The sequence below is a fragment of the Chelonia mydas genome, chromosome 1 (genome assembly GCF_015237465.2).
Source record: "Chelonia mydas isolate rCheMyd1 chromosome 1, rCheMyd1.pri.v2, whole genome shotgun sequence".
In the NCBI taxonomy this organism is placed as follows: domain Eukaryota; kingdom Metazoa; phylum Chordata; order Testudines; family Cheloniidae; genus Chelonia; species Chelonia mydas.
Window position 1 is genome coordinate 163,798,267 of NC_057849.1, and position 21,251 is coordinate 163,819,517.

Sequence of the window (21,251 nt, forward strand, 5' to 3'; positions counted from 1 at the left end):
CACGGCTCTGCAGTTGATGAGCGGTGCTGAACCCCCACGCAGGATTCCCAAATCATGCCCTGCCCTGCCCTGTCCATTGGAAAGGTACCCGTATGGTTGCATCAAAGGATCTCGGTGTCTGCAAAGACAAGGGAAAGTTTTTTGACTTTTTTGGGATGCTCGCCATGAATGATATTTCAGACATGTCCATTCTGCTTCCAGTAATGTCCTAATAATGCACTGTTTTGCCACACTTTCTTGATGTAAACTGTTTCAGTCATACTCAAATTACTATAGCTCTTCTGAAGTAGTTTTTCTGCCCACAATGACCTTTAATAAGGAAACCAAGAATTTTTATTTTACACTCAATTACAGTTCAGCTCCTAGGCAAAACTAGACATGTTTGTTTTAGCTTGTTTAATACCCATGGAAAAAGATGGAAGGAATAAAAATATGCTTGTTGAATGCAAAGAAAATGAGAATATTTTCCAATTTGTGTTCCCAGAAAGCCGATCTGGCGGTTGCTCCTCTCACTATCACCTACGTAAGGGAGAAAGTTATTGACTTCTCAAAACCCTTCATGACGCTGGGGATCAGTATTTTGTACCGGAAACCCAATGGCACAAATCCTGGTGTTTTCTCCTTTCTCAACCCTCTTTCTCCTGATATTTGGATGTATGTCCTCTTAGCCTGCCTTGGAGTCAGTTGTGTACTCTTTGTAATTGCAAGGTAAGTTTAAAGACTGTGTGAGATACAAAACCTCTTTACTTACCTCTTATCATATGTGTGTTGCACTGGTCACACAACATATACTCACTCCACTAATAACAATTTAATGATATTTTAGGAATTTTATCCAGTACCAAAAATATTGCATCCCAGAGGGGTTATCTTGCATTATTTTTATATGAAAATAAATATTCATAGTCTGGTGGGATTGTTCTTTACTTACGAGTTGAAGGGAGAAAAAATAAAATTGATAACGTGTCATAAGTTACTTAATAGAAATGAAAATATTACATACAACTGCTTTTCGGCATATAGTTACTCCTTTATAAGCACTGCACTTTTCAACTAACAGTTCATACAGTTAAAAGCCAAGAGAGAATCTGAAAATCTTCGTTGTTGAAGGGTAGAAGTCAGCTCAGATCAATTCACTCTGAAAATTTAGGATAGCATAACAGAAAACCCAAGGGCTTGGCTCTGCAAGATGCTCCCATACCTCTCTCTAAAGTGAATTGTCACAGGAGGTGCAAAGCACGGTGTACTCTCACATCCCAAGTGAAAGCCATATTTAGAAAGGCACTTATGACCCAGTGGAGCATGTGTTTAACTTCAATGGGACTTAAACTGGGCTTAAAATTAAGCAGATGCTGTCCTGAATCAGGGCCTCTGCGAACAATGAACTCCTAACCCACAGAAGAGCGAACTACTAATAGAATCTAACAAGTTTAGAAACTGGGACGGGGGGAGGGGAATTGACTGATGAAAAGTTCAACAAATTGTGTTTAAAAACTAAAAAAGAAAAATATGAAAATCTGATTGATAGAGTTTAGCAACAATACTCCTTTCTTAGCAATTCTGGAGTCTGATGTTCCAATACCTTTCTTACATGAATAGTTCATATATAAGTAGACACATTAACTTCAATGCTACTACTAGTATGAATAAGGGTTAGTCATTTGAATAAAGGTTTGTGGGATCAGGCATCTACATTGCATATGAGACTTTCCAAGGTATCGCTTCCTTAGGCATTTCAATATTTTATATATAAAATATTAATTCAACATCCCTTGGATGCCATATTTGAAACATTAATTTTTTTTTCTGTTGGCATTTGATATCCATACTGTGATAGACCCAGGCCAGTTAGGTACAGCAGAGTAGCAGAAGGCAGATGATACTGGCCACTGGATTAATGGTTTTCTGTTCCCTGACTGACCAGTAGCAACTCTGGCAGTGAAAAGTTGGCTGCCAACAGCTGCTACCCACTAGGGTCCCTGGGCTGGAACCTGGAGTAGAGGGTGGGCCCGGGTTCCCCACAACCCACCATTACAGAAACACCTCCTGGGAGGGAAAAACAGGCCCCTGTCAGGACTGGAGGCTAAACTGTTTTGGCATGAGGCCGTAGGAGCAACAGAAACTGTGGGAATTCTCTCACCAACCTCCATTGCTGGCTTATGATGAAAAGGGCTCAGTAGACTGTATCCCTGGCCCTAGAGAGAGAGAAGGGCTACGTGGAGGGTTGCCGTGAGCCTCTGAAGCTAGCATAAACTGCCTGGAAGCGCGGGACCCATGGGGACAAGGAGCTCTGCCACAATACTAAGACACTCTAAAAAGTCATATTTATTTTTACTTCTTCCACTATTTGGAATTATAATTTTCATCACTATTTTCGAACATTTTTCCAATCCTCCCTCCTCCTCCCTAGGAATATACATACAAATATTTGTCTGGGTTATTGGTTTTTCCATTACCAACAATTTGTTTTTCTGCTAACACCTTGTAAAGCGTTTACCCCAGTTCTATTATGTATTGCTTTGAATATAAAAAATGACATAATTCACACTAATGAAAGAAAAAGAGCATTTAGAGTAGATACTCCAAGAAAACACATTTCAAATCATGTAACTCTTCATGGTCTAACATTTATATAATAGCGATGGGATAATATATAAAGCTGTATTGTTGAAATTCTAAATATTCCTCATCTCAGAGTAAAGATACAATGTAAACATTTATTACAAAACTCTTGTAAATGTAAAACTCTTGAAACAATTAAAATTGTATCTTTTGATTCCAGTGACCACAATGAAAGACCAAATGTAATAAAATAGCATCATTATAATAGCCCCATGTTATTCATTCTGATGATGTGTATTCACAGTATCTAATTTCCTATACAGCTCTGAGATGAGTTACATAGTTCTTGTCATGAGTTCCCCCCACCCTGAATTATGATTTCTTTAAATTGGCGAGCTCCCTTATTTACAAGAGCAGTCCCCACAGAGGTCAGTTTTTGATGTGGTTGTGTATTTCTTTACGGCCCACAGAACAGCTTTCTTTTCAAGTGGACGCACTGTCCAAATGCACTCTTTCATATACGTGAAACTTTGTCTGCTTGCTGGCTTCAGCCCAAGGCAGACTACAGTGATGGGGGGGGGGGGGCAATTTGTGAGGTTTATTGCTGTGGTGTTTTAAACTGCTTAGAGTGTGGGTAGAAGATCATGGGACCACTCATTAGTGTAGGTCCTGGGTACAGAAAGAGTTCATCCATCACTGACGGCTAATCTAATCTCAGCCACAAGACTGTGTACAATTAGTCATGATTTCCCACAAGCTCTTGCAGTAGCTCACTGTACCATGAATAATAATTCTAACTGTGCACAAATCGTCATCTCATTCAGGGCTAATATTAAATCTGCCCAAGAGTGACAGATTAACTTCGTTCTGTTGGGTGCGAAAAATAAAAATATTTTTCCTTCTCCACATTAGCTGTGATTACACTAATAATATTCTGCTAAAATTTCTATCTGTTGCCACCTTCGTTTCATCAGTGGCAGAAGTGCTAGCATAGGCGTCCATCAGTGATATAGACACAGTGTCCTCAGATTTTGCTCAGAGAAACCCTGGTGAGGTACTGCTTAACTGCCAGCAACCTCCAACATTGTGTCTACACTACTGCTCCCACTGGTGAAAATGAATCAGTAGAAACAACAATGGAAATATTAACAGAAATTTCCTAGGTTAGCCACGTCCTGGAATAGAATAATTGACCTGCCCCTCCTCTGTTCATTGCATTGACATTTCATATGGTACATTGCACAGAATAAGGTGCATAACAAGTAAATCTGATATTTAATTCTAAAAGAGAATGAGTCACTGATATACTAGCAAAAAAAAATTTTTTTTAAATATGAACTGTAGGTACTTTTGCTCCTTGAATAATCAAAAGGTCATATAATAAAATAAAGCTTGCTGGTCTGGCAGAAGCAATTCTGCTGACTGAATTTTATTGCTATTTTCTAGCAGTTGCCATTTTGTTCCTTCTGTTGTTGATACACTTTTGTCTAAGCCACAGAATAGGTTTATTACTTAAAACAATGCAAGAGCCCAGCCCTGCTCAATTTGCAGTGCAAGACTCCCAGCAAAAGATCAGGCACAATTACTGTTTTACACTCTTTGTAACATGTCAACACTGTAATTCAGTGTGTGTGAATGCCCAGCAGAAGGCCTTTGCACTTTGATGGCTTATGTGCAAGTTAGCTGGTGCACAGGGATGAGTTTCACCCTTTGTGCACAAATCTAGTTAAGAACAATTTCATTGATTGTAGAAAGGTGGTTTTCACTCTAATAGCACAGTGAAAAACTTGCTGGAATGTAATGGCTTGGGGGTTTTTTGTTTTTGTTTTTTTAAATGGCATATGTAGAAATGTTTTGTCTTTAATCTTTATATTGCCTCTTGCAATTATGTTTAACAACTATTGTACTAGTGGTGATGATATTGTTTAGTTAATGGCATCTTAAGCTACCTACTGTTTCAATTAGTACGTTCCTTACTATCAGTGTTCATTACTTCAGCTTAGTGTAGTGCTCTGGTTGCAAGAGTGCATAAATTCAAAGCTTAATTATATTGCTGAAACAGTAATTAAAATGTATTAGCATGACATTGTCAATTAAAGCTATATTCATAAACTTCAGCAGGAATGCACCTAATGTGCCCTGCAGAGCTGAGAAGCAGCAGGCAGGGTACCATGGGGAGGAACAATCTTTAAAGTAACTTTGCCAACTGTTTTGCAGACCATAAGGGGGTATAGATTTTGCATTTTCAGCAAGGTTCACTGGGAATTAAGCACTATTCTTCCACTCATTAAGGGGAAACTGGCTGCCTAATTCTCTATACATGATACTGAATATATACCCCTATGGTTTTTAAGGACTGAAATTACTCTCGCAAAGTAGCAACAACTTATTATTAAAGTGCTGTAACCTCACTATTGAAGAGAGGGACACAAAAATTAATATCTTAACACCAACAGGTCATGTAATATAGTTTTGGGGGTTTTTTGTCATGCCCAATGCCAGCTCTTTCTATAGAGAGTACTCCAAAGGCACTGTTTTTAGATCGCCATTATTCTTTCATGCTTCGCCAGGGAGCAGCTACATGGAATCAGTGCATCCCCCTCTCTGCAGGTCATCAATCGCGTGGCTAGGGGAATGACTGGGAACTTTGAAAGAAACAGTACTCTTATATTTGAGGATTACAGTCAAAGAGCATTAGGATTAATGAAGTAGAGCTTATGCTAAAACTGGAGCTCTGAAAGCTCCTCCCTGCACTGCAGTGCTGCTCTGCAGCTTGCATACGGTAGCGGGACACATGTATATCCTTTAGTTTGGGTTATTTTCTCCATTAATCTTTTCATTTTCTGCATTCTTTAGCAGGTTTGCTGGCTAAGTGTGTGTTTTATCTGATGTTTACAGACTGTTTCTGTTAACTACCACAGGTTTACACCCTATGAGTGGTATAACCCCCACCCGTGCAACCCTGACTCAGATGTGGTGGAAAACAATTTTACTTTACTAAATAGTTTCTGGTTTGGAGTTGGAGCTCTCATGCAGCAAGGTACACGGGTCACACATCATTATTGCACACATCCCACAGTCTGCTCAAGGGCTTCTGTGCTGGTAAACTCCACCATCTGTATCTACCACATATATTGTAAAACCTGATCTCAGAAATGAAAAAAGCAGATTACGCAGTGAAGCGGGGATAGGGAGGGAAGGGAAATGAAACTGACACCTGCCTAAATACAAAATAAGGTAACTGCAGAAATTAGAAGGGAAAACATACAATAAAGTATAAAGTTGGCTGTCCCATATGGGAGCTTCTGTGGACAAAACATAAAATAATAGCCAGATGACTACAAAGGTATTTTTATTGATGATAAATCTAAAATCCCTACACGGAAAACAGGAAAAATCTCTATTCATGTAGGCTTCATCCCAAAATAGACAGTAATAGCCATCGCGATTCTGGAACACATACTATAACAGCCAGTCAAAAGGTATTTCTTCAAAAAGATTAAGTTTTGTTGGCAATTGTCAAACTTATTTCAAAACAAAACCTATTTTTATTGGCTTTTCTGCAGGTTTGAGTCCCATCCTATTGTAAATGCAGCCAACCTTAGAATTTAACCAAGTCAAGTCCCAGTTGCTGCTGAATTTTGGAAACTGCACACAGATACTTGCTTGACAATGAAGGGCAGCGACGTGCACTTGATATGGGAAGTCAAGCAGATACATGTACAAAACACTTATGCTTATGGCGTGTGTATACTGAGGCTTCCCATTAAAGGGCTATATTGTATCAATATGGGGGTCCATTCAACATCTCTGAAAACATTTTGGGGGGAAAAAAAAAAAGCAACACATAGAGGAAGTCGCAGCAATACACTGGTAATAAATTCCCAGATATTTAAGAAAGGAACACCTACATTCATTCAGGTACAATTTATTTTCATAGGCATTAATACCAATTTGGATTTTGTAAACTAATAATACTACTGAAGGAATTTTTCTTAGGGTAGTGAAGAAATTTCACACTGTAACTAGGATAATACATGCATATAGTTTTATTGGTATATTCATAGGACACCTCCTCACCACAATTATTTTGAAAAAGATTGGAGATAAGGTGTTTTTGGTTTTTTCCAATGTATCTGAAGTACAGACTAAGGTTTTACAGTATCAGGCAGGTGTGTGTATATAATTGTGACTGCCTTGTGTGTGAGAGTGCCCCAAGGTTTTGTGTTTTTAATGTCCTGCCTTTTTGGAGTTTACCATCATCCACAGCAAACTGTGGGATGCAGTGTCTGCTAGTTACCACTACCTTGGGTACATGACAGTCAGCCCCAACCAGACTCTGCTTGTCTTTCAAGAAGCTTTACAAAAACATTTGTAAGGCGAAGCAAATGTTTCCATGTACAAACTTGTGGTACGTGTGACTGTAAGTGCACCATCAGTAACATGTAGAGTTTGAACAAGAGATGAATGGTTGTTAACCTCTGCATCTATTGTTATGCTCTTTCTTGTTAACAGAAGCTGCTTGTTGTGCTTTATTGGAAGCCACTTGTTTGTTTAAATTTTAAAATGTGATGATCAGACTTTCTCTTTTCTACAGAGCGTGAGCAAAGTCTGGATCAGGATTGGCTGTCATGTCTGCCATAAAAAAGCACTAGAGAGACTTCAGCAAGTATTGTCTCTGACCCTGAATCTTGCTAGTAACATTTTACTTAGATGTTGTTTCCCCATTCCCTTGAAGTTCTCAACCCAGATATTTCCTCTAGTCTTTGAAGGTATCCAAACATGGCATACTTCTAATTATAGTCAGCAAATGAATTTTTTAAAAAATGTATGGGAAACTATTACTTTTAAAAACTCAAGTGACCTGCTAAGGCCCTAATTCAACGAAGTGTGTAAGCACAGTCTTACCTTTAAAGGTAGAGCTTAAGTCTCACAAGATTACATAATGAAACTAAAGCATGTACTTACGCACTTTGTTGAATCAGGTTCCAAGAGATGGTGAATACTGAAAAAAATCACAGGCCTGATCCTGCAATATGCTGAACCCCACTCAACTCCTATTGACTTTTGTGAGAGTGGAGGGTGCTCAGCATCTTATAAGCAAGGGGATTGATCTTGTAACACTCAGTGGCAGGTTAAAATGTATTAGTTTAATTAGATTAAAGATTTTCTGTTTCATTTATACAACTAATTTGCCACTAGAGAAAACCACTGGAGTATTATTATTTTGCCAAAAAGCTACAGTAACCAAGAGTTTCTCCACTTCCATCTATTATCATGTACCTCTAATTATAAGGCTGCACTACCAGCTTTTATGGCAAGCTAAGGTCTCTGAAGTTTAGTTGGCTATTACTATTGCTATACATTAAAACTAAGCATTGTACCAGTGTCTAATTACATCTTTTATATTCCTATAGCTAGCTAGGCTTTTAGAAAATGACATCTCCATGAAGATCTGAATCAGTATACGTAGCAGCCTGCTCTTACATTTGCTAGGTCAACTACAGTTTAAAAATACATCCTTAGGAGTAAATAACCATGTTTCACTACATTACATTTAAAAAAATCTAGTCTGATAAAGCACCAAGAAAAGCACAATTAAACATAAATCTGGATGAATCCGCAGCTCTTGAAATGACACATTAAGATTCCCTAAATTAAATAGAAACCTCTACTTTTAGACTGTTGGCCTAGTTTAAAATCAGTACAACACGAAGGCTATACACAGCAGGAAGTCTGCTTTGCTGTTACCTCTCATAATTTGGTAGCTACGTAAATGTACTCAGAGACCTGGGCTATGTTTAGCTCTGACCTTTAAGAGATGTACATATATTTATAAAAAGCTAAATTAAATCTGTTTGCCTGTGGTTTGGAAGATTATTACCTTTTCAGTTTTTGCTCAAATTGTATAGAGTTTTTACGTTAAAATCTTCCAAGGCCTTCAGACATTTCACAGAATGTATTTAAGTTCCCACATAAATCATTAAGTAGCTCAGAAGACATAACACTTCAACAGGGACCTTTCTCTAATAATAATAATGAATATTAGTTAAATCAAATTCTGTACACACGCAGACCCCCAGTTCAGCCAGCACTTAAGCATTTGCTTAAGTCCATCCTTATTCAACAAAACACTTATGCACTATGCTTAACTCTGAAGTTAAACTGAAGTCAGTTGACTATAAGCACACAATCAAGTGCGTGTCTGAATCTGGGCCTTAAACCCCAGGCAATCCACTGAAGTCAGTGAGGTTGCTTACTGTGTCAGTCAGGGCAGAATTTGGCTTGTAATGTTAAGGAGTACAGTAACTCCTCACTTAAAGTCATCCCAGTTAACGTTGCTGATCAATTAGGGAACATGCTTGTTTAAAGTTGTGCAATGCTCCCTTATAACGTTGTTTGGCTGTTACCTGCTTTGTCCACTGCTTGCAGGAAGAGAAGGCCGTTGCAGCTAGCTGGTGGGGGCTTGGAACCAGGGTGCACCGGCAGCTCCCTTATCAGCTCCCCTAAGTTCCGTGTGCAGCAGCAGCCCAGCAAGCTATCAATTGATGGCAGTTCAGCTGTCCTTCTCCCCATTGCCATGTTCAGCTCCTGCCCTCTGCCTTGGAGCTGCTCCTGGGAGCCTCCTACTTGCTATGCAGGAGACCGGGGGGGGGAAGAGAGGGAGGCTCATGTCAGGGTGTCCCCCTACTCCTGCCCTCCACTTACCCCTTCTCCATATAAAGCAGGGTGGGGACAGGGCTCAGGATGGAGGGAGCGTGCTGGCCACAGCTGCTATCTCAACTTCCTGATCTTTTTAAAGGCAATGTACTTAGAATGGTGTCAGCATACTTAAAGGGGCAATGCGCATCTGTCTGCCATGCTGTCTCCCCTCCCCTCCATTCGTGCTGCCTTGTAGAGTGAGGCTACATTTAACAACAATGTGTTAACCCTTGAGGGCTCAGCCGAATGCTAGTTCATTTAGCAGTAAGGCATTCCCTGGGAAATATCCCACCCTCCTCTACCCTCTAACTTCACCACCTCAACCAAACTTCACAATCATCATTGATGTGTACAGTATTAAATTGTTTGTTTAAAACTTATACTGTGTGTGTATTTAAAAAATATATAGATTTTTGTCTAGTGAAAAAAATTTCCCTGGTACCTAACCCCCCTATTTACATTAATTCTTAAGGGGAAATTGGATTCGCTTAACATCGTTTTGCTTAAAGTCGCATTTTTCAGGAACATAACGACAAAGTTAAGCGAGGAGTTACTGTACTTTGCTTCACAGCTGGGATCAAATTCAACCCTCCTGCGCCAATTACATGACCTTAAAAAGTAAAATGAAACATACAAATTATCCATTTATTTTCCTAGTCTCACGATGTGAGATGTGCAGTCGGATGTGCTAATGCCATTTCAGTCATCATTCTGTCCTTTAAACTGGGATTAATTTATTATTCATAACATTGCACCATCATGTAGAGATCCAGAAGGGACTGTATAATTGCTTTAACTTTAAAACAAAGTATAGGCTTATAAGAAGACATATTTTAGGTCTTGACCCCTGCAGCCCTTATTCACGTGAGTAAGTCGCACTGACTTTACTGGAACACTATTGACTGCAATGATACTGTTTGTCTGAGTGAGGGCTGCAGGACCGTACATACCTGGATGTGTAGATAAGAGATACAGGGTAAAGCCATCTTTTTAAGCATTTCCTCTAAATGGGAAATAGTGGGAATGGGATACAGTAGAACCTCAGAGTTACGAACTGACCGGTCAACCACACATCTCATTTGGAACCAGAAGTATGCAATCAGGCAGCAGCAAAGACAAATTAAATACAGTACGGTACTGTGTTAAATGTAAACTACTAACAAAATAAAGGGAAGGCAGTATTTTTCTTCTGCAAAGTGAAGTTTCAAAGCTGTATTAAGTCAATGCTCAGTTGTAAACTTTTGGAAGACCAACAATAACGTTTTGTTCAGAATTACAAACATTTCGGAGTTACAAGTAACCTCCATTCCCGAGATGTTAGAAACTCTGAGGTTCTACTGTATTGTTCTTCTTAAGGCTTAAAGCCTCATTACAGTACTTGTAACAAGCAGTTAAGATACAGATAAATAACTAGTATAGGCTAGGAGTCTAAAAGGTTAACTCCAAGATGACATTATCTCAAAGACAAATTGGTGTTCAGACCCATGGATAATCATGTGTGTGTTAGGTATCATGGCATACATCCCCTTCAAAGTATGTTATTATAAATGTTAGCTGTACATATGCGAGATTACTGTGTAGATTTTTTTATTATTCTGTGGTTCATAAATGTATTATGCTCCTAAAAATAATCTACTGCCAGAGACTTCTTTCAACATGTTTTAATATGATTGTTTTGATGATATTATAACAGGATCAGAGCTGATGCCCAAAGCTCTTTCTACCAGAATAGTTGGAGGAATATGGTGGTTTTTCACCTTAATCATAATCTCATCCTACACTGCCAATTTGGCTGCCTTCCTGACAGTTGAGAGAATGGAATCCCCCATCGATTCAGCAGATGATTTGGCAAAGCAAACCAAGATAGAATATGGGGCTGTTAGAGATGGATCAACAATGACCTTCTTCAAGGTAAGATGGTGCCAAGTGGGTTTGCACTGTAAGAATTGTAACCTTTCACTAATAGATTCTGAAATGTGGAACAGAATGAGAATTTCTGAAAACATTAGTTTAGGAAAATTTAGCAGTTATAACAAATCCCTAATCCACAGAACATCCTCCAGGAATCTACACCTCAGTGATGGGGAAGGTTGTGTTATATGCATGTTTCCTTCTGCCAACCAGCAGGAAACTGCCATAAATAGATTACAGTCTGACACTGTACTACCTTTAGTGAAAGGTCCTCAGTACCGTGGCACCCACTGCTCCCTAAGAATGGAGGACTCTGGGGCAGCTACAATCTGGAAAGTCCCCGCTAGAACAGGTCCAATACAAGAAGGGAAAAAGGACTCTGGAACAATGTATAGGCACAAAGTCTCTGCTGGAATAGCCCCATGCCTCTAGTGAATCCCCCAAGACCTATACAGTCTGGGGCCCAACTGCCTCCTCCTTTTGAGAAAGGCAAACCCATGCCCTAGCCAAAAGGATTTAGTGAAAACTCTGTGAGGAGGACCTCTGCAGTTTTGTCCCATCAGCACCCACTACCACTAGCTATTCTTCAGCCTTCAAAAGGGGGCTGTTAGGCCCAAAGTTTATAACAAGTAATTCGCTAAGATTGCTTTTCAAGATCAAGTAGCCATTAGAAAAATAAAACTGTCAATCAAAATAATAGTTCATTTGCTTTTAAAAGATATAAAAAGAATATAGATTTAAAGTTTAATAAATAATAATAGAGAGCATTTTCTAGTGCAATTGCTTCTGCAGATAACTAAATTCCTTTTGATGATCAATATTAATTACATATAAAATGAGTGGATCTCCTAAAATGTCAATGCCTATACCAGCAAGTTATAAATATGGAAAATGTACAAAAAACATCCCACGGCAGTTAGCAGCTTTGTTGGCACACCCAGCAGGAAATCCAAGGATTGAATGTACCTAGGCAAGTATTAATATCCTACTCCTCAGTATGGCATCTGAGCATCTTCTAACTAGCCTTTAGGAAGCAGTCCTTCCAAAGAGAATGAGTCACAGTGGTGAAGCAACATGGGGAAAAAACAGCTTCTGCTACCTGTGTCCTAGGTGTTCTGTGAATGAACAATTTCAGTTTCTGGTGTTGTCAGTTTGACATCTTAAGTGACTATTTTAAAAAGGTATGTGGCAGACCTGGGAATTTAACCCAGATGTCTCAAATCCCAGCACAGTACCTTAACCACAAGACTATCTTCAGATGAAGATAGATTCTTATATACAAATAAAGGAAAGTAATGGATTGCAGTTCAAATATTTGGATCAAGTCTCCAAAGTAGTAATTTTCAAAAAAGATTCTGCAGTAGTTTGCTACATCTTACATGGCCACCCTGCTTTTAGCAGTTAAAGGTAAATTCCTCTCTTGCTGCCCCCGCTTACTTCCGTCTAGCGTGGAGAGGTGACTGTGTTATTGAATATGAGAATAAACTATGCTGTTTTCAAAGCCTAATTATTTAATCAGTTTCTGAAATGACAAGTTGAAATCTCTATTAACATATGCTGAGAAACAACTCGAGAACACAAAGTAACTACAGTATCACTTATTTTAATAAGGAACACCTATTAGGCTGGTTAGTAGTTTTTGCTACTACTTAAGACCCCAGTAAAATTCCTTAGCCCAGTTTCCCCTCTCTGGCCAAGAAAGGTCACCACAATGCAGGGCCTTAAAAGATGAATTTGCGCAAAGAAGGACTCCACAGTTGTGGCTCCTGCTCTACAGCAGAGGAAATCACTGTATACTCTAAGCATTGTGAAATCAGAACAAGTTTTCCAAAGCAGCTTCCAGTTTTGCACTGGCTTTTTCGACACAAATAAGAGGGTGTAATTTTGCAGGCACAAATCAAGATGGATCAATTTTTTTAATATAATTTTTTTAGCATTTAGACATCTAAATGAGGTTTCAAATCAGGTAATTAGGTATCAATGTTCTACAAAATGCACCCAGGCTTGTGTGTGTCTGCAATTATATATAGACACACACATGCAAATAGATGAATGCCAGAAGTAATTTCTGCTGAGAATGGACACGAATTAGTTGGAAGAGTAAAGGTGATGTGGTGAAAGGTGCATGGACAAATGCAATTTCACATTTATATCACTGCTACACATGCAATACAACTAATAAATTATATACAGTACCTCTTAGAAGAGCTAAAGAGATCACTGCTTCATTGTGCTAGGTCATGTATAAAAACAAAGCAAGGAGCCAGACCCTGCCCTGAAGAGCTTACAGCCTAAACAGACCAGAGACACAATGGGTGGGAAGGGAAACAGAAGTACAGACAGAGAAAATGACTTGCCCAAAATAACACACAGTAGGTTAATGCAGTTTTTTAGTGTGTAATTATTTGTAAAGCATCAGAGATGCACATTGTACTTTACAGACATAGAAGAGACAAATCCATGTCCCCCAGGTGCTTTCAGTCTAAATGTTATACATACAAAGATATATATTTATAACCTACTGTGTGTTATATGCCACTCAACATTTCTGCAAATCAGACGCTGGACTCTCAACCCAGGCACCCAGAAATGAGGAATACAGAATTGGTGAGCAGCTGAGAGAGGCTGGTTTAAATGACTTGCCTAGCATCACATAGGAACAATGGCCCAGATCCACAAAGACATATAGGTACTTAAACCCCTAAGTTCCACTGCTAACCACAAAACCGTAGCTCTCGCAAAACCTATACTCACTTGGCGCCTACGTTTTCCGGGTAAAAGTTCCCTAGGTGCCTTCATTTCTGCCTCTGGGCATGTGCCTCACAATAGGCATCTGGATGTCTAAGGCCCGGAGTGACCCACAAAATGGGGGAAGATAAGTGCTCCTCCCCCTATCTCCTCCCTACCTGTGCGGCCTGAGCAGAGGCTACCTACAAGATCAGTCCTATACAAAATTTGGGAGGGAAGAGGGTAGTGTCCCCCTTATTGCTTTTAGCCTAGTGGTTAGTACGCTCCCCTGGTATGTTGTAGACCCAGGTTCAGTTCCTCCCTCTCTGCCAAATAGGGAAGAAAGGATCTGAACAGAGATTTCCCCCGTCTCTCAGAAGACTACCCTAACCACTGAACTATGAAACATTCTGATGTGGGCTCAATCTCTCCTGTTGAAGCTGTTCAACTGAAACTCCTAAGACTTTTTGCGTATCCCTGTGTGTATCTGGGCCTTTGCGGCAGAGAAAGGGCTAGAATTCAACTCTCCAGGGCAGCATTCAACTGCCTTAACCATGAGAGCCTCCTCTTGTAATTCCCTGCCACATTCACCATGCATCTTCCAATTTCTGCACCAAATGGAGCAGGAATCCTATGGACAACAGTCTCCTTAACTACGCAACCCTGATTCACCCCATTTTGTGCACTGACTGAGGCAATGATGCTGTGGAAAAAACAGTTATGTGATCATGTAATTAAAGACTGTGTCATAATGCACATGCACAAGAGGGCTGAATTAAGGTTTCCCAGGCTGTTTTAATTCTGGCATTTCCTAACTTTTGAGTGCTTGACTTTGCAACCTTAATAACGTTTTAATATAGTTGTTAGTGTGTCATTTCCTAGGGTTTTAAAAAAGTTAACTGAAAAATTAGAAGTTCCATCAGGTGGCATCACATTGGCACCCACATGGGTCATCAGCAGGATTGGAACCTTTAGATCCACCATAAAGACCTCTGCCACTTTAGCAAATGGAGTAACCAATAGCAGCAGTAATAGGTGGTCCTCCTTTATGTGACCACAACTAAAGGGGGATGGGACACTTTGCCAATGGGTTTCACAGATATTTGCTGACAGCAAAGGCATGATAGGACTCAGGAATCTTGGGTTCCCCTGCAGGCTCTGGAGGGTAGTGTTCTCTAGTCGGCACAGATTCTTCTGTCCCACCCCCACCAACCTGCCCCAGTCTCGTCTCTTCCCCATCCCTTGCCCCAGTACCATTGTCTTTACCCTACAGATCCCTGTCTACATTCCTCACGTTTCTCATCCCAGCCCAGACCCAACACAGCCCAGAGAGACAACTGCAAGGAAAGTCCTGTTCAGTCCAGGCTGGTGCATGCCAGTGTGGATAGAATTTAGGGGGAATTTAGCTGCTAAAATCTGAGAAGTCTTTATTGAGCATGTGCAAACTGATTTTTCAAAGGCTTATAACTTTCCCAAGTTTGGGCAGATTTTCATTTGGGTGTCAAGAGGCACATCCCGGACACAAAGGCCACCCCTACCAAATTTTGAGTCCCTGCTCCACAGTGTGGGGGCACTAGTGCTTTTCAAAGAAAAGGTCACCAGTATGTAACATGAACGAAACAACTTGTTTTTCTCTAGCCTCATTCTTGGAAACAAACAGTTTTGGCTAAAATTTTCCAAGGCAAAAGAAGTCATCCTGAGGCTGACATTGAGCATGAGAAATTTAGGCTAAACGGTCAAATGTTGGCAAAGTTTAAAGCACAGATTCTTATAATGGCAAGTGTCAGTCAACCTTATTAATATGCAGTTCTACCAGCCCCGGCTGTAATTTTTTATATATATATATGCATGCTATACATTACCATGTAAAGTCAGGGAAGAGCTGGCTTACTTCTGGGGGAGGAAAAAAGAAATGCTGTGATTTCCCTCCCCCATATTTCTAATAAATCATTTCAGGCCTGACCCTGCAATGTGCTGACAGCTCTCAACTCAAGGGATGTCACTGGGAGTTGAGAGCCCTCAGAGGACTGTGTTTACTATAAATTACGATGGGCGCACAAAAGAGCAGATATTGCAAAATAATTCAGAGCCACAGTAGAAACAAAGGGCAGTTATATTTTTAATTTAAGAGCAAGCCTTCCTATTTTATTTTTTAAATAAAACTTTCATAGGACAGGAGATATTTAGATATCAAAAATATTTCTCCCTAAGATGATACTGCAGTCTACTGGCTTCAAACAGTTTCCCAGCTTGCAATACTGCTAGCTGAATGGGGCACAGTGGATATTATGGTAACCAGTAGGTTATGAGGTTCAAGTGGCTCAGTTAAAAGAAAGACTTTGTCCCTCAAAATAGGTTCCTAGGAAACTCATAATAGGAAGAAAAACAGATGGAGGGGGGCCAAGCTCCATGTACTAGATGGCTGCTGTAACAGGTTGGGGACGTCTAAGAGAAATGTATGATGGTGAAGCGGGAAGATAATGGTTTTCAGTTCAAGAGAACGTAAGTGCTATGAGTTTTCCTAGTGATCAGACATGGGCAATCATAGAAGATCAATGATGATTAGGCTCACAGTAGAAGTTCTAAAGGGGACATATGAAAAAGTCCTGTCCCTTTGCAGAAAGTGATTGTGGAGGAGATGTGGTCTTGAGTTCACAAGGCCCAGGGTTCTGTTCCAGGCCAGTCTGGCTAGAAGGCAGTGGGTGGGTGGGGGGATGGTATTGGCCTTAGTGGACTCAGAGAGTCCCAAATATCAGTGGAGTAGAGTCCAGGTGGATAGTGTCCTGCCCATGAGCCTGGTCTGTTTTCCTGGGGAGTTTCCTGCCCTTCAGAAAGTGCTGAGATGATTAGGGAGGTCACTCGTGGCCACCAAAATAGAAACAAGGCATGCAGCAGCAGCAGCAGTCACCACAGCAGTGAGTCTGGGTTTTGTAGCAGCAGCATAGCTCTTCAGGAGCTTAGCCCTTACTCGGTTGCAAGGACAAAAGAGCATACAGCGGGCATTCTTTAAAAGTGTATTCTCTTTTGGAAGAGTAGCAGCCGTGTTAGTCTGTATTCGCAAAAAGAAAAGGAGTACTTGTGGCACCTTGGAGACTAACCCACCCCCACCGTTCCTCAGATGTTCTTGTCAACTGCTGGAAATGGCCCACCTTGATTATCACTACAAAAGGTCGTCCCCCCCGCTCTCCTGCTGGTAATGGCTCATCTTAAGTGATCACTCTCGTTACAGTGTGTATGGTAACACCCATTGTTTCATGTTCTCTATGTCTATAAATCTCCCCACTGTATTTTCCACTGAATGCATCTGATGAAGTGAACTGTAGCTCACAAAAGCTTATGCTCAAATACATTTGTTAGTCTCTAAGGTGTCAAAAGGTGTCCTTTTCTTTTGGAAGATACTCCTTGTGTTTCAAATGGGAAATACCAGGAGAACCAATCTCTTTCAAACAGTGATGAGCTGCCAAAATCTGAAGAACCGGTTCCTTCAGTTGCTCTGGGTCTTCGGCGGCACTGAAGAACCTGGCCGGACAGGACAGTTCTGAGGGCCGGATATGGCCAGTGGGCTGGAGTTTGCCCACACCTTTAACAACCGGTTCTAAACTGGCTTCAAAATTTAACCACCGGTTCGAGCGAACTGGTGTGAACCTGCTCCAGCTCACCACTGCTTTCAAACCTGTAGAAAATTTTAGGGCACACCCACCATTCCAGGCTCTCTTTGTGGTGAAAGATAGGTGACAGGGTGTCACGTGCCCTACAGGAGATGCAGAGTCATTTTCTTGACTCCCCTTAGCAGTCAGTCCAGATTGGAATGATTAGTTCTAATCTATGGAATGTAAGACCTAGATAACTCCTTAAAAGTAAAAAGAACTAGGAGGAGGGGTAGAAGTGGAAAGGTCCTGCAGAAAGAAATCCTAGGGCCAGCTGGACTTTAGAGAAAGCCCAAGCTTACATTTATAACTCCTTTAAAACAGTAAAAGGAAACCCCAAGAAGGGGGTATTTTTAGAAGCTATCCAATGTATAGGGAATATAGTAGAAGCAGGTTGGGAAAACATGTTTACATCACTTGTCTAGGAACTCTGTTTGAATTTATTCAGTCCCACGCCCACTCAGATTCCTGTTGTTTATAATACACACAGAATACAAACACACACTTCTGAGCATATTTCCACTCCTGTGTTGAATACCTTATACTAGCTTCAATAGAAACTCCAAGCCGCTACACATTTCTCAAAAAATATATTTTAGAGTAATAGCCGCTTTAAGAAATGCATGCATCTATCCCGGCTAGACCCATGCAAAGACAGGCCATTCCATTTCATGGAAGGTCTGTTTCAAAATCTATTTTGTCCCAAGTAGGACCCCCACAAAATTGAAATTCTCCTCAAAGGCACCCTGCCCTGCAGCCGTGGATCTTGGAAACCCGGTTCCCCAGCAGCTGGGTAGAAACATGCTTGGGTTCCATCAGAACTGTCTCCACAAAATGCTTCAGTTTTGCTAAGTCAGCAAATTCTGATGAAAACCGGTCTCACCTGAAGTTTTGCAACCAGCTCTTCTTGTAATTCTATCAATTTGTTCTGTTTTCTCACTTTATTTTTGGCTCATCTGTAATAATTGATGTTTAATCTCCCATTCTGAAGCTTGCAAAATCCTGCCTTCTGCTATGCATATACAGTTCCATTGAAATCAGTCAGTCCTGCATCTGCATCTGAAGAGCAGAAATTTGAAGGTCATCCTTAGTGGAGAAATCTGTGTGGGTGAGGGGGCATGGCAGGGGAGAGAAAAGAGGAGGGGGTGGGATTTGCACAGCAGGAAGCTACAATATCTTTCGCAAACTCATCTGCATACAGAATACATAATTCCTATAACCTCTATATCAGTCTCAAACTACCCTATAAAGTGTATCAGTTTCAAAAATATATTCCTAATTAGGGTAAAAAATGGCTTGTACTAACTGAGAAGAAACTGAGCAGATCAGTTTAACCTTCAAAGTTTAGCATTGTCCTCTGACTGAACAAACTTAAGAGTAGAATTAGAAGAAATATTAAGCCCCAAACTTCAGAGTCAAAGAAATTTTGCTTAAAAGTTTAATACTCAACCAAGTAGGAAGTCAATATCTAATATGAGCTGCCATGCAGAGTAGTGTTTAATAAGAACATACTAACTCTACCCAATGATCCTAAAAATGGTCAGGAGACAGACTGACAATATCCTGCACAAATCTTATGAAATTAAGATAAAATGTATTGAATTAAGTTAAACCTTATTGATTTTGGGTTAATACTTTTGGGGGTCCATTGTATTAAAAAGGCAGTTGTGTATGTGTTTTTTGTGGAATTATATGGTACCTTCTCTAGTAGGGAGGGGGGTGCTAATGCACTTCCTATCAACGCTTTGAAGCCAGCCCCCCGGAGAGGTGTGCACATACTACTGTAGTTCAAACTAGATTCTCTAGGGACCAACAGACCAAGAAAGGGTTTTTTGGATAAATAGCCTGGTTTTAAACAGCCTCAGGGCTTTCTTCCTGATCCAGCAAACAGACAGGACCCCGGTTCACAGAAAGCCCCAGTCCTCAGGGTAAGAGGGAAGGACTGGGCCTATTGAGGCTCCATTAGGCTGGGTGCTCGTTCTGAGTTTTGAAGCTGTGAGAGCTTGTAACCACAAGCCAGTCCCTTAGGTGTGGGTTTGAAGAACTGTTCCTGCCAGAATACATTTTCTACTGTAGTACTTTTTATCTTCAAAATAAAATAGGGTTGCATAGAAAGAACTGTGAGGTACTTTTAACTATAGCAATTACACTTATTAATTATCTCTGAAGACAAAACCTCTCTCTGCTGGGAGCAATGCAGCAAATGCAGGGAACTGTAATGCCTGGCCATACCCAAGTCAGAAGTGGGAGAGACACAGGTCTCCACTCAAGAGAGGCAACCAGAGGGAAGCTGGAAGCCTGCTGGACCAGTGAGTGGAAATACAGGTTGTTATCCTGACCTGTGACATGGTCAGAAGAGTGTTACATCAAGACTATTCAGATGAAGGAAATGAGATATGTGGTTTTACTACTGTAGCAAGCTGGAGGAAGGGAATAATTTGGAGGAAGCACCAAGGAGCCAATCTGCGTGCCCTTGGCTAAGAATGTTAAATTGCCGTTGGAGCAGCTCGCTTAATAAAGAGCCAGCTAAGTTTACTGGGAACAGAGCCCTCATGTTACCCAGCACAAGAAATAAATACAATAACCATTTTCAGTGTAGCCTGAGTCCCCAGACAGAAGTGCCCATGTCCACAGACCGGGCGACAGGGAGTACCATACCCCCATACATTTACTTTTCCTTTCCATTCCCCCAGCCTTTCAAAACCACACCAACCTGGAGCCTAACTACTACTAGGGTGGGGAGACAATACAATATTCACAAGCACTCAATAACCAACGTGGGTAACCAGATTATGTCTTACATCTCTTGCCGTAGCCCCTAGATGCCTCAACCAAGATTGGGACCCCCAGTATGCTAGACACAAACTGAGGTAGAGACTCTGAGGTAGATATCTAGGAGCTTGTGACATCTAGATAAACAAAGGGTGGGAAGGGGAAGCAGAGGCACAGAATGGTGAAGCAACTTGCCCAAGGTCACGCAGCAGGTCAGTGCCAGGAAGAGACCAGGAACAAAACCCCAACTCTTCTTGTACCCACAGCTCAGCACCCACTCTACTGCTAGCTCCCTAGTCTTAAAAACTTTGAAAGAGGTACTTCTTGGTTGTTGTAAAAAATAGACTTTAAAAAAAGGGCTCTTAGAGCAGGGATAGTGTTTCTTGTTCCAGATTCATTAGAGAGAGAGAGAGAGAGAGAGAGAGAGAGTGTGTGTGTGTGTCAGTCACTTGGATCCTTTCTGTAAATTTAATTAACAGAAAAGGCACCAGGCTAAAGGAGAATGAGTCCTTTTCCAATAGCATTTGCATTGATGTGCCGAGAGGGAGAATGCTACTTGGGAAGCTGTGAAGTGTTTGAAATTGCAACAAAAAATGAAAATAAAACCTCCAATTTATTAATTACTCATTCTGTAAATGGAGAACAGACTTTCATTTACATCATTGATGGAGTAGCCTTAGTCAAACGATGCAATACAGCCTGGTTGTCTGGCTGAGTGAAAATAGAACAGAAAGATGGCCAATAGCTGGAAACATCCATAACACCAGTGGCTATACAGGAAGTACTATCCTAAACTGCGATGGAACGCTCTAGAGAATTAAAGAGCAGAGACACAAACATGGTGGTATATTGATTTTTGGCTAAAACGTGCTATTAATAAACTGATTTCAGCTGCAGCGATGAGTGTAACAACTTTTCTATTCATGTACA

General features: G+C 40.6%; 1 protein-coding gene across 2 annotated transcripts in view; it reads left to right on the top strand.

Annotated features, from left to right (window-relative positions):
* GRIK1 (glutamate ionotropic receptor kainate type subunit 1) overlaps positions 1-21,251 on the top strand; it is a 237,972-nt gene that overhangs the window by 196,245 nt on the left and 20,476 nt on the right. For both annotated transcript variants that reach the window (XM_027832881.3, XM_037905334.2), the window contains exons 11-13: positions 485-708; positions 5,484-5,602; positions 10,958-11,175. In XM_027832881.3, the coding sequence (XP_027688682.2) occupies positions 485-708; positions 5,484-5,602; positions 10,958-11,175 (561 nt within the window). The remainder of the gene's footprint in view (positions 1-484; positions 709-5,483; positions 5,603-10,957; positions 11,176-21,251) is intronic.